A 24,269-nucleotide genomic window follows, 5' to 3' on the forward strand; every position below is an offset into this window, starting at 1 on the left:
GGATACTTTTATCTTGGTGGTAAATAACAGTAGCTTCTTTTCCGTTTAAGTTATGCCGGGTCGCATCTTATCCAATGAGCCCTTGATTACTTGACTCATAATGGAGGACAAAACCTTTGACATCAATGTCACCAAGTCGTTTTTGCTGTCCATAATGTCCCCGGCTTCCCGCTTACGGCGCTCGCAGGCTTTAGCGAATCTGAGCACATTCTCCAGAGGCAAAGTGTATGCAAATTCTTCGTTAAAGAAAACCTTGCCAAGGTGTCTTCGTCTGAGATCTGCGGAGGCCGGGCAGCTGCATAAAAAGTACAGGGCCGTCTCCTCCTCCTCCTCACACTGGCTGCGCATAGCCGAAGCCACTACCCCAATCTTTTCCATATGGGAGTTTAAGGTGCAGTATCCCGTTAAAAGCCCTGCTTTTTTCATTTTCACTTTTTTTCATGTCTCACTTCTTAAGGGACAACAAAAATGCCGCTCTAGTGGCCCTAGGCTCTTTCACAATTATTCTCGGCTGCCTGGAGTCCCAATTTCTCCACTCGGCTGCGTGAATCCTTGCAATTTAACCCTTCAGAGTAGACTTGACAGTAGGTGGTCGGATTCCAAGAACTGATTCTGGCTCCACCATTGTGGATCCAGACCCTCGGTGAGCCAGTCTATCAAGTTTCAGCAGTACCTGATAACAACTTTACAATATGGAATATGGTCGTCATTTTTGCGAGGGGTCGGGCCAGTTCTATAATGGGATCCCCCAAGAAAACCCCTGCGCCCGATCCGCCCTCCATAAATGACCCGTCGGTGAAGATTATTAAGTCTAATCTGAAAAGACTCATGGCTCTTTGTAGACCATTCTTCTCTTTCGGTGGTTACAACAATGTATGTCTTTTCAAAGACGAATCTGGAAACCATATGATCGGTCGGCATCAGGGCTACCGGATGTTTGCCAAGGAATTACCAGATAGATGCATGACCGTGTGATTGGCCGCCTTTCCACGCTCTAATGGTATCGAGTCTACATGCGCCATTGGCTGCTTTCCGTTTCACGTCCAAGTGAATGGGGGGTAAATGTAGGATAACTTCAAGTGCCGCGGTCGCATTGCTCCAGTATTACTTAGGCAACCAAGTCTTTGAATCTGTTTTAGCAACTTCCTGCTGTTAGCAAAATGCAGTCTTGGCCACCAGACGATGCATGCATACATTTTCACCGCTTTCTGTGTAGCTCCCGTTCTGTAAACGTAAATAATCCAGTTTCTGGCTACGTTCATTAACCAGAATCCGGTTCAGCTTTGAGGTTGCCTCAAAAGAATTAGTCTCTTCGCAAAAGCGTCTCCATTATGATCGTTCAGCCGATCGTATGCTCTTCTTTAGAATCTTCTGTGCCTCTGTATAGCGATTCCAGCTAGCGCCTGAATTACACTTCAGAGCACGATTGAAGAGCATCCTTCTCGTTCTCCTCAGTTTTGCCAAATGCGAGTTCCACCATTGTGTTTTACCCTTCTTTGGTATCTTGAGTGGACAGCTTTCTTCGAAAGCTTCTCGCATGCTTGTGATGATCTGGGTTATCTTTCCAATTTCACCAATGGATTTGATGCGTGTGACTCGGGCGCTCAATTCTACATTATACATCACCCAATCTGTCTTCCGTGGATTTCGAAACGATGACCTCTCGCCTGACCACGTTAACGAAAGTGGGTTCATTACCCACATTAAGGATCTGCAAATCGGTTCCTACTAGATACTTCAGTAGTCTCGATCTTCTTGTATTGATGTTGTAACTTCCCCAGCATATATAGTGAGCATTGAGATCACATTCTGCTATTACCCCCATGCCTCTACTTTTGGCATATTGGATACCCATGATGAATGTTCCACTGAGAACGTCTTCTGCGTCATAGGGGAAATATGCATAGCACCATAGTATCTTTTTATCTCCCTGTTGAGTTTTTATGGTTAGTTTAGCCGATGTGATGTCTCCATTCCATAGGTCGTTAACCAAATTAGCCTGGAAGTCTTTTGAGACTATCATGCAGGAGCGGGGTTGATCACTTCCATTGGCATATAACAGGTCAGCATGTTGGAACTTCAGGTCTCTGACTACCCCAGGAAACAACCCACGGTTCTTGTATGAGGTATATAAATGACTTGCAGCTATTCATCCGACGACTGATAAGACCAGTCGCCGCTTTACAATTCTGCAAATTTATTTGGGAAATGTGGTACCTCATCTACGTTTCATATGAAGATACCGAGGGCTCCACGTCCCCTTCAATGGTTTTAGGAGCCAACACTTGTAACGTGACGGTCCCTACCCCGTAGTAGAGCCGGCAGCCCGATTTTTCCCGAACCTTCTTAACTTTGGGTTTGGGGACGCCTATCGGCTCTCTCTCCTGTTTTGCTGCCTCGCAGCGTCCAGTTGGAAATGCTGAGGTTATTCTGCACACCAAGTTGTTTCAGAATCCCAGCACCATTCCGCTCTTCTTCTGGAAGCCATAGGAAGCACTTTTTTAACGATGGTAGTTCAGAGACCCTTTTCAAGGTTAGTCGCGCACCCTCCCACACATAGTTGAGGGAGGAGCAGTACTGCCTGAGCCACTCGTTCGTGTCTTCGCGGGTATCAAAGTAGAAGGAAACGACCAAAAAGCTTCGAAATAGTATCTTGACACGCTAGATAGTGATTTTAGCCGATCGCGCTATCCATGATCAATCACTTCGAAATATAATGCAATTTCTTCATTCAGGATCATTTCAATATCAAACCCGAAGGATACTAGATGCAGCTGGTTTTTTGATCAGGACGTGATCAATCTAGATGGGCCTTCCCTCTCTGGATCATGTGATGAAGGAAACAAATAGATGAGATTGCTATGTTTCTGCTCCTGCAAATTCTTTAAGTCGGCTCCCTTTCTCTCTAGTTATATCGTGAATGCTACGACTGCCAATATTTTCCGGGTAGACCAGCTCCGTTCCGATCTTTCGTAGAACTCCCCAGAAACTATCTTCACGTCGTTCGGCCCTTTATTGAGTTGTTTTTGTCTTCCGTTGGAGCATATACAGTATGTCACTTAGTTTTAATATTTGAATAACTTTTTTTCAAAGAGAACGTTTTTTTATTTCTTCTTCGGAAATGCGCATTTTCAAAATAACCCAAGCATTTTTAGTAGGAGATTGGTGGATGGGAGCGTTATTACCAATCAGTCTTCATCCTTTTGGTATTAATACTAATCACTTCGATCAGGGCCTTTAAGAGTGTTAGATCACTTTATTCAGGACTGTAACTGTACGCTACTGTAAACTGTATCAGGCAATTTGTTTGCTCATGATTATTATCTGATTTGACTTAGTTACACACAGCCAAGTCGACTTGTAACCAACATCATTTTCTGATAATGCTACACCTTTTAACAGTTTTAGATAGACATCAACATCAATTTTTCCTTCGAAAGTGACAAATTTATATACTCTATTTGCGATTAAATAAGTTTATCTTTAACCCTTTTTCATTTGATTTAAATGTTGGCAGCCAGCATAGCCTATTTAAAAAATTGATCCACTCGAAACGTCACACCGCAAGGTCGAAGCTTTTACTGTATAAAGCAATCTTGCCTGTTTTTACGTATTCCTTGAAGGCTTGGATTCTTAGGAAGTAAAATTGCGAACTCCTAGCCGCGTTCGAGAGAAGAGTCCTCCAAAAAATTTGCGAACGATTGTGCAGCCTATATTACGATGAAATTTATGAGCGATATCACGACAGTTTCTTATTAAGACAGACCTAGATCGGACACCGATTGTTGCGCCATTGATGATATGTATACATGGTTGCCATTCATCCATTGGTGGGTCATAGCACGTCAACCACACTTGTGGTTACTTGAAATGCGCTTCAGCTCCCAACCTCTCTACTTCCCCGACTTCCCGAGACGCTCGCAATACTCCTCCACTGCCACTCGTCGGCCATCTTGGGAGAGTGGATTCCACTACATGGCATAGCTTTCAATGCAACTGCCGCCCTCCTTAATGTGTGGCCTATCCACTGCCACTTCCGTTTTCCGATCATAGAGCCTACGAGTGGCCGGTTTGTGCACCAGCCAAGTTCTCCGGTTGAGATAGTGTTAGGCCAGCGCACTCCGCAGGCAGGTATTCACGAAAACTTGGAGCTTTTGAGTACCAGTGGAGCTCACTTTCCATATGCTACTTCCATATTTGGACAACGCAGCATGAAAAACGTGACCGATAATAAGAAGAAATGATATCGGTGACAGGATGCAACTCCGGGGGGTTCCGCTTTTGGTCATAAAATCCTCCGAGATTTTAACTCGGTGCAGTACCTGAAATTTCGCGCCATCATATGTCGTTCTGATAATACCTATTAGCTTCTCTGAAATGCTCCTCCTCCGAAGAACACTTCAGGTCTCGGATTGCTAAGATTTTCGTACGAGTGGAAGCAGCCGATCTGCAGTAACTCCAGGTGCAGCGACAAATAATTATGCGGAGAGACCATCAAGCCTAGTGGCTTTATTCTTTTTGAATGTATTGATGGCCTAAATGATTTCTCTTCTACTTGGAGGAACAGTCCATTTCCGCATGTTGCGGTGACTAGCAATCTCATCTACAAGTGGACGAACTTCACCGGATGTGATACAGTTCAGAACCGTGGCGACGTCTTTTTTCCATCTCTACAATTGTTCATCATCGTGGATGAGAAGTCGACCGTTGACGTCCTCCACAGGACCATCGAATTATTTGCTACGAAATGCAAGCTCTTTCGTGATGCGGTATACATTCATGGAATCGTTGCGATCTACGGCATCTTCCGCTTCACTGACCAATGCAACTCCAAATTCTCTCTTGTCACGACGAACACTTTATTGAATTTCTCGGGGTTTCCCTCGATATGGGAACTCGAGCGCGTCACACCTGCCATCGCTAGCAGCGGTCAGTAGAGCCCTCAACCCCTTCCGTCCATCGATCCGTTTCCCCGATTTCGCAGTTAGCCAGATCTTATGATGCCCCTACGGTATATGGTCGACGATCTGTGTATCGGCCGAGGGGAGAGCGTTTGTGAGAGCGGCCCAATGCTCATCGATATTCTCAGGCGGGTTACTCAGTAGATCTACCGCTCAGTAGCTCTCCCACTGTCGAGCGACAGCTGGGTTATACAAGCAGTTGATATTCAACTTAGGGCGTCACAGTCCACACAAACGAAGGTAAGCAACGATCAGATGGTGGTCCCTTTCGAGGTCGATGTCGGCGCCTCTCTTGTCACGCACATCCAGAAGACAACCCCTAAATCTACTGCTGATCGTGAAGTGGTTGATCTGATTGCTTATGGCTGACCTTATGTCAGGTTCTGTGCTTGAATAATGTGTCACCAATGGCGAGGCGGTGGAAGTTGCTGAAATCCACGAACCTCCCATTATTACTGCTACGACCGCCAAGACCGTGCTTCCCCACCACATGCCCGAGCAAGGTGTTGTTAAACTCCACCTTAACATTCAGAGTACGTAACGTAAACAGAGTTTAATTGCTCGTAGAAAGTATCCTTCTCCATCATATCGGAAGTCTCCGTTGGTACGTAGCATTGCACAATTGTGATGCTCCTTAATCTGGACCGAAATTTTGCAGTTAGAAGTCTGACAGAGACCGGTTTGCAACTCAAGAGAGCGGGCCTTGCAGTAGCCGTCAGAGGCAACCCGAAATCGGATTCGCGTACAGAGTTCAAAAGCGTATTGCTATTAGTATGGCAAGAAGAAGAGGGGTGCTCTCTAGAGTCACACCATCTTACTTCGGTTAGGTCCAGAATATCCAGTTTATAACGCTGGAATTCTGAGAACCGTCGCTATCATTCTCGAGAAGCATGCGCACTGCCGTTTTCGCCAAAGGTCGTTGCCATGTCCTTATTGGAGGCATTGTTCACGTTTCGTTGCAGTAAAATTTTAAAATTGGCAGATTGCTAGTTCACAAATTTCTATCTCTTTTAGTCGCCTCTTACGGCAAGCAGAGAAGGCTTTCATTGTTATTTTAGGCATAAATCATAGCGCGCTACTGATGATGATGGTGGAAAAATCCAGAAAACTTTTCATTCCTGAAGTGTCGAGGTTTCGATTTTCGACTTGTTTGGCGTTTACTACCGTGCTAAAAGATTGTTGCGCTACTCTTGTAGTTCGGATAAACAAATAGACTTAACTTATCAATAACTGACTTTTTGCGGCTATGAAATTTTATAACCTAAGCCATTGTGTTTCTAATTTTCAAACCTTTTTTGCAGTTTCCGTGGTGTCCGAATATTTGCTACATTGTTGGCTGAGATGTCTAGTTCTGTCTTCTGTTTCTCTGAGAGTAAATATCTCCTCAGAGTGCTTTTTGAGTTGCTTTATTTTCGATATAACATGCCTTTTAGCCTCCTTGCATTTCCAATAGGCTGTTGTTCGAAAACAACTTGATGATCAGCTTCTCTAGAATATTCGAAGTCGCTCACTTCGGCTTTCTTTCTGCTTTCCACCAACATTGCTTGTCCTACTACATCTACTGACCTTTCTGTGGCAGTAGCTATAATCGTCCTAATGTGCTTTTCTGCCTTTCTAGTGGTTGTCGATGTTTGGTCAGGAAATACTCATTAAATTCGGTTCTTTTCTAATTCAACATACACCTTCCAAACAGGATAAATATTCTCGATACTCGTTTGGTATCTGGTCAAACTGCTTGATTTTCTAGTAGGCGCGAATTTGTTATTATCATTAAAATCATAGCAAACGAAATGATATTAAATCTTTAGCTTTTTGCACTCTTGCTTTGCTTTTTGCTTATTTGTGTGCTTGCATGACTTACATGTGCTTTGTGTGTGCTTTTATTATATCTATTGTAATAAATATTTACAGTTACCTGCTATATACCGCTTTGAGTGCAGCCACACAGTTCAATACTAAACCAAACAACAATAATTACTTCAGGCCCAAAGTCTCCCATTACAATCAAAACCTGTGGCTGAAGCGGTTCGGTCGGGATTTGAATCGAGCAAAAGACCGTTACAACTCAACGCTTCTTCACGACAGCACCGAAAGGGATTCGTTAACAGAGGGCACTAGCGTCGAGCAACGTCACCGACCGAAGCGACAAAGTGCGGGCCGAGTTACTTTATGCCAGTCGACATCGCAGTACATAACACCGCAAGCTGCCTTGAACAGTAAAGGTAAGAAATTATAGCCGCCATCGTCTGCATTGGGGGATAATTATCATTTCTGGATTTTCCAGGCAATTGGATGTATGTCGTGAATGAGGCGAACACAGCGAGGCAGTTGGTGAAAACAGAAACATGCGCGTAAGTATGGTGAAAATCTTCTGGTTTGTGCCTAGGGTTAGTGTGAGTTTCAATAGTGCTTCTCAGTCTGTGGGCAGCTGTTTTTCAAAGCAAACTTGCTACAAATCTTTATGAGGAATCATATCGACCGTAGATTCCTTGATTCCTACTTTTTCTTGGACAAATTCACATCTCTTACAATAAAACTTTTAATGTCCAGTTTTGTAAGCGAGCATATTCGTGGAGGTATTTGTAATTTTAATAGGTTCATCTAGCTCATGCAACAGTTGCGATTGACCTTTATTCTCATTTTTCTGTTTGCCAGGTGCGTTAGGAAAAACAAGGGTTCCTTTCACGCTAACATGTCTTATTAATTTTTGGAGTGCCATGAAAACAACCATCTGAACTTAGTCAGAGTAGAACTATACCTGTAAGACCAGTAAGCATTTTTGTTCATTTTTATTTATTCGGTTGTGTCGATATGTTCCGATTGAACGTATGCATTCGTCTACATATATTGTCCTAGAGTTACCCTTTTTTTTTTGAGAGTAGGGTAGGTGAATACGTTTACGCACGGAGTGTTGGACTCCCGCAACAGCACGCTGGCGGACTACCAACTAAACACCTCTCTGTCATCAGATAACTAGCCTGGAACCGTTTGACACATTACTTCGGGCTAGCCCTCCCGCTCTCCCGGCTTTGGGAGCCTTCAAGTCAGGGAATTCCTTTCACCAACGGGAGGGAGGGGAGGAAATGAGTTGTTGTTAGTTCAGGGAACCCCTTACCGTCCGATCCCTCCGCCGGTCGAGTTCAATCTTCTTCGTAGTAAGAAGAGCCCGAACATAATGCGCAATACGATTCCAGCTGCCAGCGCTCTTCAGCATCTTTCTGACAATGTTGTCTGGAGAGAGCTCCCCTGTGTCCGCATAAAGCTGCTGGTGCAGGTAAGACTGAAAACCTCCATGCCCACTTAGAAGTTGGGTAAGGAAGTAATCAATCTCACCGTGCTTTCTGTTCAACCATGGGTCTAATTTGTCGATGAGCCGCACAGTCCACCTGCCCTTTAGCTCATTTTGCCAAGAAAGTTGCCACTCGCTAAGGGTACGTTGACGTTCTTCACGGGCAACCACTTCTCTTAAGTTTTCGCCCTTACGGCGATAGATAGCTTTGCGCTCCTTGGCAAGGAGTTACCCTTAGCGCGGATTCAACCGTACTAACTTTGAATGACAAGATACAAGAGAAAGCCTGGAAAATGCGAAAGGGAGCAGGAATCCATTGCTTCATGAAAACCAAAAAATGACGCCAGTACTTTACGACACTATTCTCACCAAACTTACTCTATTTTTGCGATTCCTGCCCCTCGTGGAACAATAATATGAAGGATTTTATCATGCTAAATTCATTTTACCACCGAAATCGAGTTAAAATGTTGACGGCTACGCCACAATATTTGAGATAAAAAACTAACTGGTTGAGGTGTGGGACAGAAGGAGTCGCTAACTGGCGTTCAATTTGAGTCGTGGGTCCATTACCAGCGGGAACTTCCAAATTGCAAAACGACCATTTTCAGTCAACATAATTTTGCAAGAATATTTATCCGAAATGTTAATGGTGGTAACTTGCGCTATCTTTTAAGCTGTGAAAGTGCAACGCCCAGCAAAAACTCTAAAATCGCTCTCCCCGTCTAACCGGACTGATTAACAACTAACTGGGAGTGTCGCAAACATTTTAGGCGGGGACACGACAATCAAAAGCTAAAGACACACACAATCAAGGAACTGATTAGAGCACTAAAGTTTTTGCAGGCCCCAGTTCAAATATAATTGCTGTGGAAGGATTTGTGTGGTGAATGTAGGTCAGACACCAGCCGACACAGTTGCGAATGAGTCAAATCAGGGTAAAATTCACGTGAGAAAACATTGCTCATCACACTGTCTTCCAACGTACCCTTTATGAATGGCGTCTGCGTACCGCACAGTCTCTGAACCGGCCGTGATGGTGATCGCGGGAGTTATCCCCGTTGCCCTTCTTGCTAGGGAGCGTCAGGCCATATACAAGCGCAAGGGAGATGAGCCAAGGGAGGTGGTTGCTCGTGAAGAATGGCAACACACTCTAGACGAGTGGCAGCTCTCTTGGCAAAATGAAACTAGAGGCAGATGGACTGCGCGGCTCATCGGCAACTTAGGTGCGTGGCTGAATCGGAAGCATGGTGAGACTGACTATTTCCTTACCCAATTTTTAAGTGGGCATGGAAATTTTCAGTCTTACCTGCACAAGATTGGAAAGGCGCGTTCTCCGGATTGTGTGTTTTGCAATGGAGTTGTGGACGATGCCCACCACACTTTTTTTTCTTGTGGAAGGTGGGATGGGGTTCGTCAGCAGCTCTATTTAAACACAGGGGATCTCTCTCCAGACAACATTGTCGAAGAGGTGCTGAGGACTGCTGACAGCTGGAACCGTGTTGCCCATTACGTTCGGGCCCTTCTCGTTGCTAAGAAGATAGAACTCGACCGGTGGAGGAGCCGGATGGCAGGGGGTTCCTTGAACTGACAGTTCCCTTCCTCCTCTCCCCTCCTGTTGGTGAAAGGAATTCCCTGATTTGAAGGCTCCGCAAGGCGGGAGAGTTCGGGGGCTGGCCCGAAGTAATGTGACAAACGGTTCCAGGCTAGCTCTCTGACGATGGGGAGGTGTTTAGTTGGTAGTCCGACGACGTACCGAATCGGGACACTGTGTGCGTAAATGCATTCACCTACCCTACCCCAAAAAGAAAACGTACCCTTACGGTCGTTAGACTAGTTCTGTTGCTGAAATCGCAACTACGACTACTTGAAACGTCTGTAGTGTCCATGTCTGCTTTTTGGCTGCTGTTTTTCAACAGTGCTCTGGTCTAACGGTACGGCTATATATTCGGGATTTAATCTTGAACTTTCCCAAGTTCGTTAAATAAGACCCGCGCTCTGATTCAATATGTAAACATTTATTGTAATCACAATCACATATCGCGCACGTGCTGCTGTCTTGCTCGTCGCTAGCGTAACGAAAGTCCTAGACTTCTTCTACTTTTTCCTCGGCGGTGTTGTGTGGGCCGTCTGCGCTGCGCTTGCGCTGAGGAGGCTTTTGAAGTATTGCCGGCTACTACCGGCTTCAACTGAATGGTCGAGGCGGCGTGACAGCACTCCCCTTTCAGTGATGTTTGCTGGAAGTGGGCAGAACAAAACCGTTTTAAGGCATCTTTGCTAAGGGACCCCAGTTGCCGAGGAAGAAGGAAGGATTGTTAGAGCGCCGCTGCTGATAATTGATGGAGCCTTTGCTGCCTGAAATGTTAGCGGCAGTGATGTTAGACCCCTAGCTTGCTGGGATGTTGACGGAGGCTGTTCAGATGTTGACCATGATAGGCTACGTAAGTCGTAAGTGATGGTTTTAAGGCAAATGCGGAGACGTACGATGTTGGCCGTTGACGTTCAAATAATTCGGTGCGGAACAGAGTACGGCGATTGCAGAAGCTTCCTTATGGCCCTGATCCTTTTAAAAACGTGACCGTTCGAACGTAAGTCTTTAAAAAAAACGAGGACTTCTTCGGGATATGTCTCGACGCAGGCGTTGGCTTAATAATCTGCGCAAAGCTGCTGGAACTCTCGCCCAATATGGAGGGGCAAGGAACTGAACTGAACTCTGAGTATTGTGCTATATAATATCTTTTGGGGATGCTTACAAATCGTCATTGAAAATGGTGCGGAAGCCAAACAAGACCAGTGGCAGCGGGCTGGCTAGCACGAGAGAGCCGTTTTTAGCGTGCAGTGGGTGCGCTGCACCATTCTACTTGATTGTGGATACTTAGCTGTAGTATCCATTGTCAGCGGATTTGAACTGATCCCCTTGGTCTATCGTGAACGTTAATGTCATCCCATATAGACTGGTGTATCTATTGATGAGGGCTCTGCGACAACGAGTGCTTGCTGGTCAGGAAACGATATTACTTCCAGCCATCTTGTGAATCTGTCCACGGTCATGACGCAGTACTGTAACCCTTGGCGGATAGGATGAGGGCGATGTGCAAGTGATGGAACCATTCCTCTGGCGTGGCAAAATTACCCAAGGCCGCGCGATTGTGTCGATGCAATTTAGCTGGTGTCAGAGTTCGCTCGAGCGTGTCCATTTATTGAGATCGCGGCGCATGCCAGGTCAGGCAAATTTCGAGGATATCAGGCTTATGGTAGATGGAGGATATCAGGGTGGGAGAGATAATGTAGAGTCTCGCAAACCATACGTTGTAGCGAGGTTCTGCCCGAGCATTACCATGCTGCGAACACGAGGGGCCTGTAATCGGTGTAGATTGTGAATTCTCTGCTCTCGAGAATCTTTGAAAAGTTTGACCGGCAGCATAGATGGCCGAAACTTACGAACTCCGAAGCGTCGATGCTAAAAACTAATGTCTCGTTAGTATGTCCCATTAGTATTCAGGTTTGAGGAAGTTGGTGGTAGCTGGCTTTGTGGTACCGACTTTGCTTTAGAGAATGGTGGCGTCTGCTTCAGGTCTGGCTGTGGTCCAGGCGATCTCGACCTCTTTCTTCTTCGGCGAAATACCTTTTACTAGTTCATTGAGTGGTGTCAGGATGCGGACTGCCTTTTAGATGCAACGCCGGTAATAGCTTCGTAATCCTATGCAGCAACGAAGCTTGGTGGTGATTACAGCCGAGGGAAACACTCGATAGCCTTCATTTTATATGGCAGCGGCTTGAAACCATCGGCGGAGACAGAACAGGCTCTTTCCTGAAGCATATTTTTCAGCATTGGTGTGTGGCTTGGCGTTGTGGAGAACTTCAAAGACGAAGATGGCAAAGATGTTACAGTTGCTGAGCGTGATCCTCGAAAGCGGTAATGATGCCCTCCTCATATGTTCATGTGAAGGGTGGGTCGCGAGAAGGTGGTCCATAGTCCGGTAGAGAGATTGTATTGTATTACGGTGTTCCAGGTAAGATCGGGTAAACTCGAAAAGAACGAAAGGTATCGTGCCGGTGGTTTCCGATATGTCTTGCAAGATGGCCATGTGGACGTCGGCTACGGTAAAAGTTCAGTCGAACGTAACCGTAGATTTAGTTCCGCACGTGGCAATCGATGAGAAGGTAACTGAGGTAAGCGTAACAGCTTAGCGCGACTGTTTCTTCTTTAGAATCGCGTCCGGGCTCTGTGTGTCGTAAGAGGCGAGAATAGTGGATGGAAATTTGTGGACTAGCAACCTGCAAATTTCGAAATTCTACTGCTACCGAAACGCCTCGAATGGAGATTGACCCCACGGCAACGATCTTTGGCTACCGAAAGCGGACTATGATTGGTTTCTGAAATGTGCCTACGCTCCTCTATAACGGTAGCGAGGGTCCTGAGAATGCTCGCTTTTTCCAACTTGAGCGGGAATACCAGCGATATAAGTTGGACATTTTGGGCCTAAGCGAAGTGAGATGGTGGGATCCTGGAGAGTACTCCTCTTCCTCTTGCATACTAATGGCCATGTGCTTTTATATCCTGGAAAGCCAAGTGGTAGCAGATGCGATTCCGGTGCCGGGTTGCTTCTGACAGCTACCACGACGGGCGACTTCTTGAATTAGGAGCGGTTCCTAACAGACTTCTAACTGCAAGATTTCGGTCTAGGTTATGGCAATTGTCCAATGCTAAGCATCAACGGAGACTTTCGATGTAGTAGAGAAGAATGCTGCTTTGAAAAATTAAATGTTTTTCAGAGAAAGCTTCTTAAAGGTGATATTGTGAGCGAAATGGGTGATCTGAATGCCAAGGTGGAATCCAAAAACACCTGGCTCGGACATGTGATGCGGAAACACTGTCTTGGCGACCGGTGGTAGGTTCGAGGATTTGGACTTCCGCCGCCTCGTCATTACATGGTTCGAGCAACCGACGCCATACGAGCAATAAGGTCGACCACTTCGAGATCAGCAGTAGATTTAGGAGTTGTTTTCTGGTTGTGTGTAACAAGAGAGGCACCGACATTGTGAGTGAACATGGAAAGTGAACTCCGCTGTTACCTAAAAGCTCCAAACTTTCTCCACTACCTGTGCACGCCATATAAACGGAGTGCGCTGGCCTCACATTATCTCAAACGTGGAATTTGGTTGGCGCACAGTTTTGTCACTCGTTCGTACTATGATCGGAAAACGGAATGGCTGTGGAGCACTTGAAGGAGGGGCGACCTGTGAATTGCGGGTAACGCCATACAGTTGAATCTACTCTCCCACTCTGCTACTGACCGAAGCTCGTGAGTTTTTTATAAACCAGCTTTGCTTTTGGAAGAACGAGATGTTATTTATCCTCCTTCGAAAGCTCTTTCGATACCTGCAGATGTAATTAGAACATATTCTACGTTTCTGCTTCAATATCTAGAGAATTTCACTGACTAACATGTCACTGAAGACATATGAGTTGCCAGTAACGTCCGCAAAATATCTATGGACACAAAGCAAAGCCAAAGGACCTGATAACACTACTTATAAGATCTCGAAAACGAAGAACAGGAACCAACACTGAGACTCAGTGAGTTCCTCAACGGCGGAATAAGGTAAATAATAATCGAACTGCCCTTTCAACTAGGCAAAGCATTTTTCAAGAAGTTTCATTGGAGCTCAGCATGAAGTTACCGTTTAACCAGTTAACTAAAACACTCCATCTGCAAGATACTTCAGGAACCCAGAAGTCAGGAGGAATACTCACAAAAGATGTTTCGACCCTTTCAGACACTAGGCCAGAAATCTCACAACTTAAGTTTTGTAAGCAATGACACGACTGAGGTCGACATTGTATCATAGTATTTTTTGGCAGACTGGTCAATTTTCTTTTTAGCGAGATTCAATGCTACTTCTACATTCAACGCGTTTTCTTCGTCGACCTGTCGTCGTACCTGCCACCAAGTGAGATCAAGTTAGCATAGTGGAGTAGTTCCATATATACTTTATACATTTATCTCTTTCTCTGAGATGACCCTTTTGTTTTGATTTTACTTTGGTATTAAGAAGACTGCCTCTTATGCTTCTCCTTTATCTGGGCGTCGGACTAGCATATTATAATAATAATCGTTGGGGCAACAATCCATATTGGATCAGGGCCTTGAAGTGTGTTACACTGCAGTAGTACACTGTAGGAGGCAATGTGTTCAGCACTGCGCTCGTCCGAGATTATTACCCTGATTTGACTCAGGTACTCATTCACAGCTGAGTCAAATTTAATGACAACAAAATGTTAACCAAAGAAGAAAGAAGAACAGAGGGGCTTTTTACTGGCGATTTTGGAGACATATAATGTAGACATTTAAGCTTTGCATCCAGGCGGATTTTCCGGCGGAGTAGTAGTATATGGCTCTACCCCGGTTTTAAAGAGTATTGGATGCTTTGGGTCGGTGCGATCATGGAGTTGATCGCATCTCAAATCTCCGAGCAAGCTACCATTTTCCAGACAAATTTGTCCGGTTATACCATTTTACCTCGAGTTTCTTCTTAGTTCCTCCTTTCTTCCACGAACCTCGGGCATACGTGCGCTGGGTCCTCTGAGATTCTATCACAGTTTGGACAATCAGGTGATGTGTCCAATTTATACCTATGCAGGTATTGAGGGTATCTTCCATGCCCGGTGATAAACTGTGGGATATTATAAATGAGTTGCCCATGTGTTCGCTCCAGGCACTCGCTGATGGTAAGGATTAACCTGTGTGTCCAATGACCCTTTTTTGAGTGGTCCCATCGCTGTTGCCGTCTAGTTACAGATCTCTTCCTTTCCGGTTTTTTTCACTTCCGATAAAGGAGATATGGACTTGAACATATATACGTCCATTCCAGAGGTGGCAAACATCGCGTCATCTAAGACGGGTCCGGATGGGAAAAACACCCTTAAGGCTGTTCTCCTGTAAACCGCAGTCAGTTTAGTTCTGTTAGATAATATATTCAATGCCGGTTCCCAAACTGGGGCTGCATACACCAAGATAGAACTCACCACCCTGGCACCAAACAGCCTGCAAGTATGCCGCAGGCCTTCCATATTCAGCATCATTCTTGCCAGAGTCATATTAGCTGTGCATTCCTTTTCGCAAGTATACTCCACTTGCTGCTTAAAATTGAGTTTGGAATCTATCATCACTTCCAATCATTTGATAGCTAGCTTAGAAGTGATCATTTAATTCTAAATTCTAATGTGAGCGAAATTTCTCTTCCGTGATGAAGAACGCTTCTGCCTTATCCTTCGCAAGACCTAGCCCAGCACTGGTTGCTTCGCATCAGTACAACTCAGAATCTTTGAGATACTTTGCGACTACAATCAGTGCAATGTCTTCATCGTAACCCACCACCGTGGCTGCCTCCGAAACCGGAATATTAGGTACATCGTTCCACGTGATGTTTGGCAGTAGTGAGCCCAGTACTGTACTCTATGGCAAAGGCATCTGTATGCGGCTCCAATTGGCCGAATTGACTAATTTTTCACATTCGTGAATCATATTTTCGGCCAAGGCAGCAACCAACTTGATAGCATCGAAGGTTGATTTGGCCTTATGGCTCCCACACTTTCGATCTGACAGGCCTCATTGGCTCGCTACAATCGGGAGCAACTTATTACAGATTATCCGCTCCAGCAGTATCCCCATAGTGTCTAGGAGAATAGCTCACCTGGAAATTTACCAGCCTTAGATAGCAATACCAGCTTCTACCATCCTGTACGAAATGTCCCCTCAGATATGCAGGCTTCCAACCACTCAGCGCATATATCCGGTCTGGATTTCAAGGCGAGTTTAAGGACCCTATTCGGTATTCCGTCAGGGCCCGGAGCTTTGTTATCCTCTATTTTGCTGCAGATCTCCAACAGCTCCTCTCTGGTTGCTTCCGTGGCACGTGATCTGCAGAGATGAACGGTCTCTGAATCACCCCATCATAACTCTATGTTATAGTTTCTTCCCGTCAAGTTTACATCCGCTGTGGAGAAGATTTCTTGAAAGCATTCTTTTTTGCTCGATCAGATGGGCAACTTGATATTTTCACCGACTTGCACGCTCTTATTGCATCTGTTTGATCTGACTTACCGCCCTCAGGCTGGATCTAAGACCGGTCAGTTCATTGCTGCCAGTAGTTGTATCTTCTACTAGGGAGTGTGTATCTCCTAGGCATGGATGCATCACATACATTGGGGAAGCATTGTGTCACATGGAAAGCTTTTTCCATTTGGCCGCCAACCTTAGAAGGCTGGTATAACCACACTTCCATGAAGGTTTCCTCGTCCAATTCTTTTGTACACCAACCTGATGTCCTTCTCGACTCTGGGTATGCTGGTTCCTTACCTGGTGTAATCGTCACTAACGTGCAAGGGCTGATGTGATATGTGATCTGAACAGCAAGATGGACTCTAATAACACCCCACTCGAGCATGTCACGAGAAGACATAATCTTCGCGATTGTAATAATAACGATGAAAAGTTTTAATGAATTTCTGATCTATAACAAAAGGGAAACAGTTCAGAATTCATCACGAGTCACTTTTACGATCCGGCTGTCGTTCTATAGTGGGAAACTTTTCTTGCTGAATAATGCACTAGAGAATATGGATAAGCATTGAGCAGCTATTAAAAGGATTTTCGTCCCTCACGCAAGTCCAGTTGGTGATAGGTGATAAAATTTGTGTAATTGAGGAAACGTGCGAGCAAATCATTGAACATAAGGAGCTGAGAACCCTAATGATTAGTGTGTGCTTCTCATCTATAATAATGTGCAACTTGAGAGGCAGAGAGAATTGTTTACCACGATTCTCATTCGTATAACATCTGATAAACTCCTGCCTGTGATGGATGCAAAGGTAAATTATCGTAACATGCGGATGTAAGCTACTCCTCTAAACAAAAATGAAATCGTGTTAGCCATCAGCGCGACCAAGCGGGGTAAAAGCCAGGCACTTGACGTTATTTCTTATTTCCGCAGAGCCACTGCTTCCATTTATCCGAAACTTCTAGAAGTGTAATACCTCTTCTAGGCTATGGAAAAATGGGATATCCACGTTTTTAATGTGATAATTTGAATATATCTGATTGCAAAGATAAAAGCGAAATCAAGAATGTATGAGGAAGCACCCTAAGAGCCTGATCAGCTGAGAGCAGGTTGGGTTCCGCTTTGAATTATCCTGCGCTGAATAGATTGGCATATTGCTGCTAATTTTGGAAGAGTATGCGGGATTTGAATGAAATGCCTTGCACAGGAAAAGCATTTCGGAGAATGGAGCGAGTTACACTTTAGGAAGATTTTGAAGTCCAAATCGTAATATCCTAGAGCTCTTCTTCTTCTAACATCGCCATCTTCAACGGCCTCACCACTGGTATCCGTTCTAAGCCTATATTAGTCAGAAACGGTAGGCATCCTGGTTTTTCGTCGAGGTCTACCAATTCTTCCATAAAAGCTGTTTGGCGTCCTGCGCCATCGCTCAATAAGATGCTGAGTTTGGCGTCATTCATACGGTTTAGGTGCTCTGCCTACCGCAGCCTATTCAACCAGATGCAATGAAATCGCTTCGTCGTGGTATCGCTCATAAAGTTTGTCCTTGTGTTGGCTACGGGATCGTCTATTCATCTTAGGGGGCCACAAAGTCTTCGGTGCATTTTTCTCTCGAATGCAACTAAGAGTGTGTAATTTTTCTTGCTAAGAATCCAAGCCTACAAGGAAGGGCCCATGGTGAGACCTTTCGAGCGTTTTTGTAAACTGAAAGAGGGCCTGTCGGCCTCCAACAGCTGCGCGGATTTCACCATCATAGCTATTATCGGGTGTGGTTTTCGATCTTAGATAGGAGAAATTATCAACGGTTTCAAAGTTGTATTCTTCTACCTTTAATGTTCTTGGTCAATCAGTACTATTTGATGTCGTAGTTTCTTTTGGTTTCGGTGCTGACGCTACCACCATGAACTTCCTCTTGACTTCATTAGTGTACAATGCAAGGTCTCGCATTGTATGCCCGATTTGGATGAAGGCACAGACCAGCAGTTTGGTGAACTTGAAGAGGATAATCCCTTTGGAATTTACATCAACGTCACGAATCTCTTTAATATACATATGTGGTTGCCATTCCCCCGTTTGGTAGAGTATTATGAATTAACCATGCCTGAGCGTCATCATTCACGGTGCGGTCAAATATGCTTCAACTCCTTCCAGAACTTCCTGAGGTGCCCGCAGTCCTCTTCTACTGTTCTGCGCTAAATGCTCTAGGGGCGATCAACCCGTCTGCCATCTTGCGAGAGTGAATTGCACTGCATGGAGTACCGATCCTCGGAGGAGGAAACACAATCACAATTGTCGCTTGATCGTTTCATCCTTTCAATATTTTAATGTATAACACTTTGATGCCAATTATCAAGGCCTGAGTGGTGGACATTCTGCCGCTCCTTTATAAACTAACAGAGTTCACTATCCCACCTCCAACGCGATAGAAATTTCATCCATTTTCTATCTCTTCTTTCGTCACACCTTCCAACGCATGAATGTCAAATTAACTACCCATGTTTCTTTCCGACTTCACCAATAAATCTCGACCGGTGAAAGATATCTTTCTTATCGATGATGACCTTATCAGTATGGAATGTCTCCTAAAGGGATGCTGTCACAATAACCAAGCTTTTCACTAGTGAGTCGTTTCGGATAGTGGATATCGACGCGACGGTTTGTGGCCCTCTTGCTGTTTGTGTTGGGTCTTCGGAGCACTCCTAAGGAAAACTTGTTCCTCAAATGTCTAATATTTGTCACATAACTATATTTAAAAAAAACCTATCAATCAGGACTGGATACTTGGATAACTATCAAATATGTTACAGCCGGAAAAAATTAATAACCGGTTGATACCTCATGAAAACTTAATGCTGCAATGGAAATGGAAGGATACCATTATCTGTAATGTTTAATTATTCGTGCAAAATTTGCCAAAGATAAAAAGCCAAGTATACACCCTCCATATCTTGTGTACCTGTCTGAATTAAATACCTGCCAACAATATATTTAAGGTAAAATTTTGATGTTGTGTATATCGTAGCGTTCTGAATAGGAAGGATCCCCTTTTTCCAAGTAGGCACGAGGGAACAATTCAAAAGTGGAAGTATTTGCCCTTGACCATTTCGACGGCTGAACTTAACCTTGATAACTTGCCAGAAGTGTGACTTTCCCTATTGAATTTACACAGAAGGAATTCCCTTCGCACTACAATTATTCTATATTATGAAATCTTAACTGAAGGGTACTACATTCTCGATAGAGGTGTTTTTCGTGAATGTCAACCGCTATCTTCCTGTGATGCGAGGGGACTACCCCTTCAACTTCAGGATTCCTTCATCGTCGCCGCACGAACTGCTCATTCAATGAGTCAATCGTTGATTCGTTCGTTTTTGGGGCAAGGGTGATTGCTGCGGCCACGATAATATTTCCCTAATCAGTGTCGAGCAGGGGACCGCCATCGGGGGATGAACGCTGCACGACAAGTAGGGAGTGACAAAAGACGCGCGTGGTCATAATCTCTCCGCTGCAGTGCTACTAGCATTTCATATTCTACCCTTCCTTGATTTCGTCGATTTCCTGGTGTAAACCGAAGAAGTGTAGCATAGGTTCAGGTTGGTTCCTGCGAAAGGTGTGCTTTGTTTATTTGCTTATTTGCTCGAGCATGTTGATGGAACAATTAGCACCATTTTTCATAGAGGATGAGTATATAATGTTAGGGAAGGTTCCCCTCAGGGGATGCACGTGAAGCACCTGTTTGGTAAGTAGGTCAAGTGCGATGCGATTGTGAGATTCAGCAGGTAATTTTCGCATAAATTATGGGGTAGCACCCCCGTATTATTGCATAGGAATATTGTTAGTTGAAATTCTATTTTTTATTTGCTTTATTCAATCTTCTTCGTGTTTCTTTCCAGGTCATCACAATGCTCAAACCTGTGCCAGTTACCAATCGGCTACAACTCCCGATGCGAGCAGAAATACGTTCAAAAACGACTGGTTGCGTTAAACGCAGACGGTCAGAATTTGTACACGGACACCTTTTGGTTTCCGAGTTGTTGCGTATGTACCCTGTCAAATTAGTTGAAGAATAAATCATAGAATTCTGAGACGTGATACTATTTTAGAAGTGCTAGGATATATCGATAAAATCAGTCGATCAAACTTTGCAAGAAACAAACAATGAAATAAGAATATCGTGTCCAACGTTGTTGTTACCTTTTTAATAAAACAAACACAAAATGTACGCACCGAAAAAGGTTTTGTATAAATCAATGGTACTAGATCTCGACTTATCATCACATCCCATGTTTTGGCTATGTTTTTCCTACTTCTTCTTACCAGTGATCTGCGAATGTTCTGCAGGTTTTGAATGAACTTTTCGTTAGTATTATTCTCGATTCATCCGTTCATTGTATGACTTAGTTTCTATCCAGTTTTCATGGAGTTCATTTTGCATTGCTGATAAACTTTTTCCATTGCCTAATATTATCAGTATTCTTTCGAGTCGATTTTGGTGTTCCGCTGGTCCATACAATTCCTTTTGTTTTATTTTTATATTTTAAAATATTTAAAGTCGTAGCGAATCTAGTTTAAGTGCTTTCTTGCCTTATCACATCTCATCGGAACCTTTCAATCTTCCCCTCGATTCACTTTCCTAAGATATTACACAACACATTTGTTTTCATAATTATATTTAAATCTTTTGTAATAATTTCAGTTCAACCGTATTCCAATAATCCAGTTATTTAAGAGATTACCTAGTGCAAGAGTTTTTTTTTTGAATACTATTGTATAACAAACACCATTTTATAAAACGTTTTATAGTTTGTTAAATTATTATTTAGAAATTTTATTTTTTAACTTGCAACATGTTTTTATAAATAAAGTTACCGAAAATATATTTTGGGTTTTTTTCTTTTTGCTGATCTATAATAGAGTTTCCTCACAGATGCAAAGGTTCCTGAATTTCAAGTTGAAAATAATACATAAATATGGAGATTCAAAATCATAACAAAACTATCAGAATTCTCCTCATCAGTCTTTATCTCGTTTGGTAGCGCAGATTGAATACCTCGTCATTTCCCTTGATCCCAGGCATAGTTTTTTCTATGGGAAGGCAGGTGAAATGAATTTACGCACAAAGCGCCGGACTCCTGTTTCAAAGAGACTACTGGCTAAATCACCCCTGGAGCGTCTAGGACTCTGACGCCGAACCGTTTGACATATTAGCTCAGGCTTAGTCTATTCAGGATATAGGCAAGACCCTGTGGATTCAGGAAGCCTCAGCTACCTTGGCATTTTTCGAATCTATCTCCCTCTTTTTCGCATTAAGAACGCATTGAGTCTAATGTGCCACTCGGCTCCACGTTTCCTTGTTTTTCAGCATGGCCTCAATTATGGTGTCCGGGGACGCCAGACACCCTTGCATCGAAAGCTGATGCCGGTGGCCACCTTCTGCAGAACCAACAAGTCGGAAAACCGGAAGCTCCTGATTTTCTTCAGATTTTTCGATTGGGTGGTTTCTGAGAATGGCCTCCTTAAATAAATGATCACTTTCAACCCCCCGCGCTCCCCCAAACTAAGACCGGCTTCGGAAAGTACTAACCGAGACCTTTAATTTGATACTTTATTTGAGGAAAAAAATGTACACCCCCCTTGTGCATGTATGGGGACTCCCTCTTAAATTCGACGTAAAAGGATATGACTCATTGTATGCGTGAACGTTCACAGTTCCCACATTTCTACCAAATTTGGTGTCAATCGCTATAACCGTCTCCGAGGAAAATAGGTATGACGGACAGACAGACAGACAGCGACCACCAGGTAATTTTCCTCCAGATGGAATATGAGCCATGCGGCGATGTGCGTTCCCGCAGGGCTGGACACCAGAGCTGGCCCGTGGAAAAGTTTGAAGGGGATGTATTGGGAAACCAAAATCCTGGTGGTGCAGCTACAGATATGGTAGAGCAAATGATGGGACGTATAACGAGAGCATGCGACGCGGCTATGCCGAGGCGGCGAATTCTCGCAAAAGGTGCTTAAACTATTGGTGGAATGAAAAGATCGCGGAGTTACGGCATGCATGTTTTCGAGCTAGAACGATCTGCTAACGATCTAGGGGAAGACCGGACTTCGACGAGAAACGGCAAGTATATGTGAACCTTTGAGGTAGGCTTAAGCAGGCTATACAGAACAGTAAGCGAGAATGCTTTAAGGAGCCTTGCGTAGAGGCAGACCAAAGCCCCTGGGGACAGCGTACAGGGTGGTTATGAGAAAGATGAGAGGGCGAATACCACAACTGACGTGCCCGCATCTTCTACTCGATATCGTGATGGCGCTCTTCCCCGCGGATAAAGGGGAGCGCAAACAACATCAGCAAACATTGGACATCTACACCATTCCTGCAGTAACTGAGGAGAAACTTGTGCAAATTTGCCGGAGAATTGGTGATAACAAAGCACCCGGTTTGGATACTGTTCCCAATAGAGCTCTCAAACTCGCTATTAAAACCAGACCCGACAAGTTTATCAGCGTTTTTGAAACATGCATGGTAGAAGGAATTTTCCCCGACCGGTGGAAGAGGCAAAAACTAGTTTTGCTCCCGAAGTCGAATATGCACCCGGGACACCCATCTTCATATCGACTGATTTGCATCATCACAGCAGGAAAGATGCTCGAAAGAGTCATCTACAACAGACTGCTCTCTATGATTGAATATAGGGATGGAATATCGGAGCAGCAGTTTGGATTCCGACAAGCCCACTCAACAATCGACGCCGTTGTTTTGAAGCTGGCTCGAGACGCGATGTCGTCTAAAAAATGTTGTATCTTGGTGACGTTGGACATCAAAAATGGGTTCAATTCTGCTAGCTGGAAGTGGATAAAAAGCTCACTGGCTAGAACGGGTGTCCCTAGTTATTTGGCTAAGCTCCTCAACAGTTAACATTTTGGTACGATACGGATGAGGGATCCAAGCAGTGCATCGTCACCGCAGGAGTACCACAGGGCTCAGCGTTGGGTCCTCTCCTGTGGCACGTCATTAACAATGAGGTCCTTCTCCTTCCCGTGCCAAAGGAGGCCACGATAATCGGTTTCGCAGATGATCTAGCTGTGGTAGTCGTCGCGAAACAACCTGAAGACGTTGAAATGTACGCTAACGAAACCATTAGCACCATAAAAGTATGGCTGGAGAAGGTTCAGCTTGACCTTGCGGAATAAAAGACGGAGGCGGTCTTAATTACCAACCTTACCGTCATCACTTCGAAATCGGTTATCAAATACCTAGAGTATATTTTTTTTAGAATTGTGGGATCCTAAGTTCGCATCAACTTGATGCCGGACCTAGGGGTGAAGATTGACGCTGAAGATTCGCTTACTGTTCTGTATAGCCTGCTTAAGCCTACCTCGAAGGTTCACATATACTTGCCGTTTCTCGTCGAAGTCCGATCTTCCCCTAGATCGTTAGCAGATCGTTCTAGCTCGAAAACATGCATGCCGTAACTCCGCGATCTTTTCATTCCACCAATAGTTTGAGCGCCTTTTTGCGAGGATTCGCCACCTCGGCATAGCCGCGTCGCATGCTCTCGTTATACGTCCCATCATTTGCTCTACCATATCTGTAGCTGCACCACCAGGATTTTGGTTTCCCAATACATCCCCTTCAAACTTTTCCACGGGCCAGCCCTGGTGTCCAGCCCTGCGGGAACGCACATCGCCGCATGGCTCATATTCGATCTGGAGGAAAATTACCTGGTGGTCGCTGTCTGTCTGTCTGTCCGTCATACCTATTTTCCTCGGAGACGGTTATAACGATTGACACCAAATTTGGTAGAAATGTGGGAACTGTGAACGCTCACGAATAATGTATTCAACATACGAAATTAAAAAGAAAAGAACACGGTGTCGGTTAATTCTCTAAACGTCGCAATTTATTGAGTTTTTGTACAGAACAGACCACTTACAAGTCATTACACACT

General features: G+C 44.5%; 1 protein-coding gene across 4 annotated transcripts in view; it reads left to right on the forward strand.

The window, feature by feature from the left end:
- Window positions 1-21,193, forward strand: part of LOC119649688 (protein spaetzle 5) — a 96,354-nt gene extending 75,161 nt beyond the window's left edge. For 2 of the 4 annotated variants that reach the window (XM_038051952.1, XM_038051953.1), the window contains exons 5-8: window positions 6,873-7,183; window positions 7,246-7,312; window positions 20,208-20,352; window positions 21,011-21,193. In XM_038051952.1, coding sequence (XP_037907880.1) covers window positions 6,873-7,183; window positions 7,246-7,312; window positions 20,208-20,352; window positions 21,011-21,088 — 601 coding nt within the window. In that variant the 3' untranslated portion in view covers window positions 21,089-21,193. Of the gene's footprint in view, window positions 1-6,872; window positions 7,184-7,245; window positions 7,313-20,207; window positions 20,353-20,417 lie in introns of all 4 variants that reach the window. The other 2 variants (XM_038051955.1, XM_038051954.1) reach the window with 2 other exon arrangements.
- Window positions 21,194-24,269: the final 3,076 nt, after the last annotated feature.

This window comes from Hermetia illucens, chromosome 2 (genome assembly GCF_905115235.1).
Source record: "Hermetia illucens chromosome 2, iHerIll2.2.curated.20191125, whole genome shotgun sequence".
Classification (NCBI taxonomy): Eukaryota; Metazoa; Arthropoda; class Insecta; order Diptera; family Stratiomyidae; genus Hermetia; species Hermetia illucens.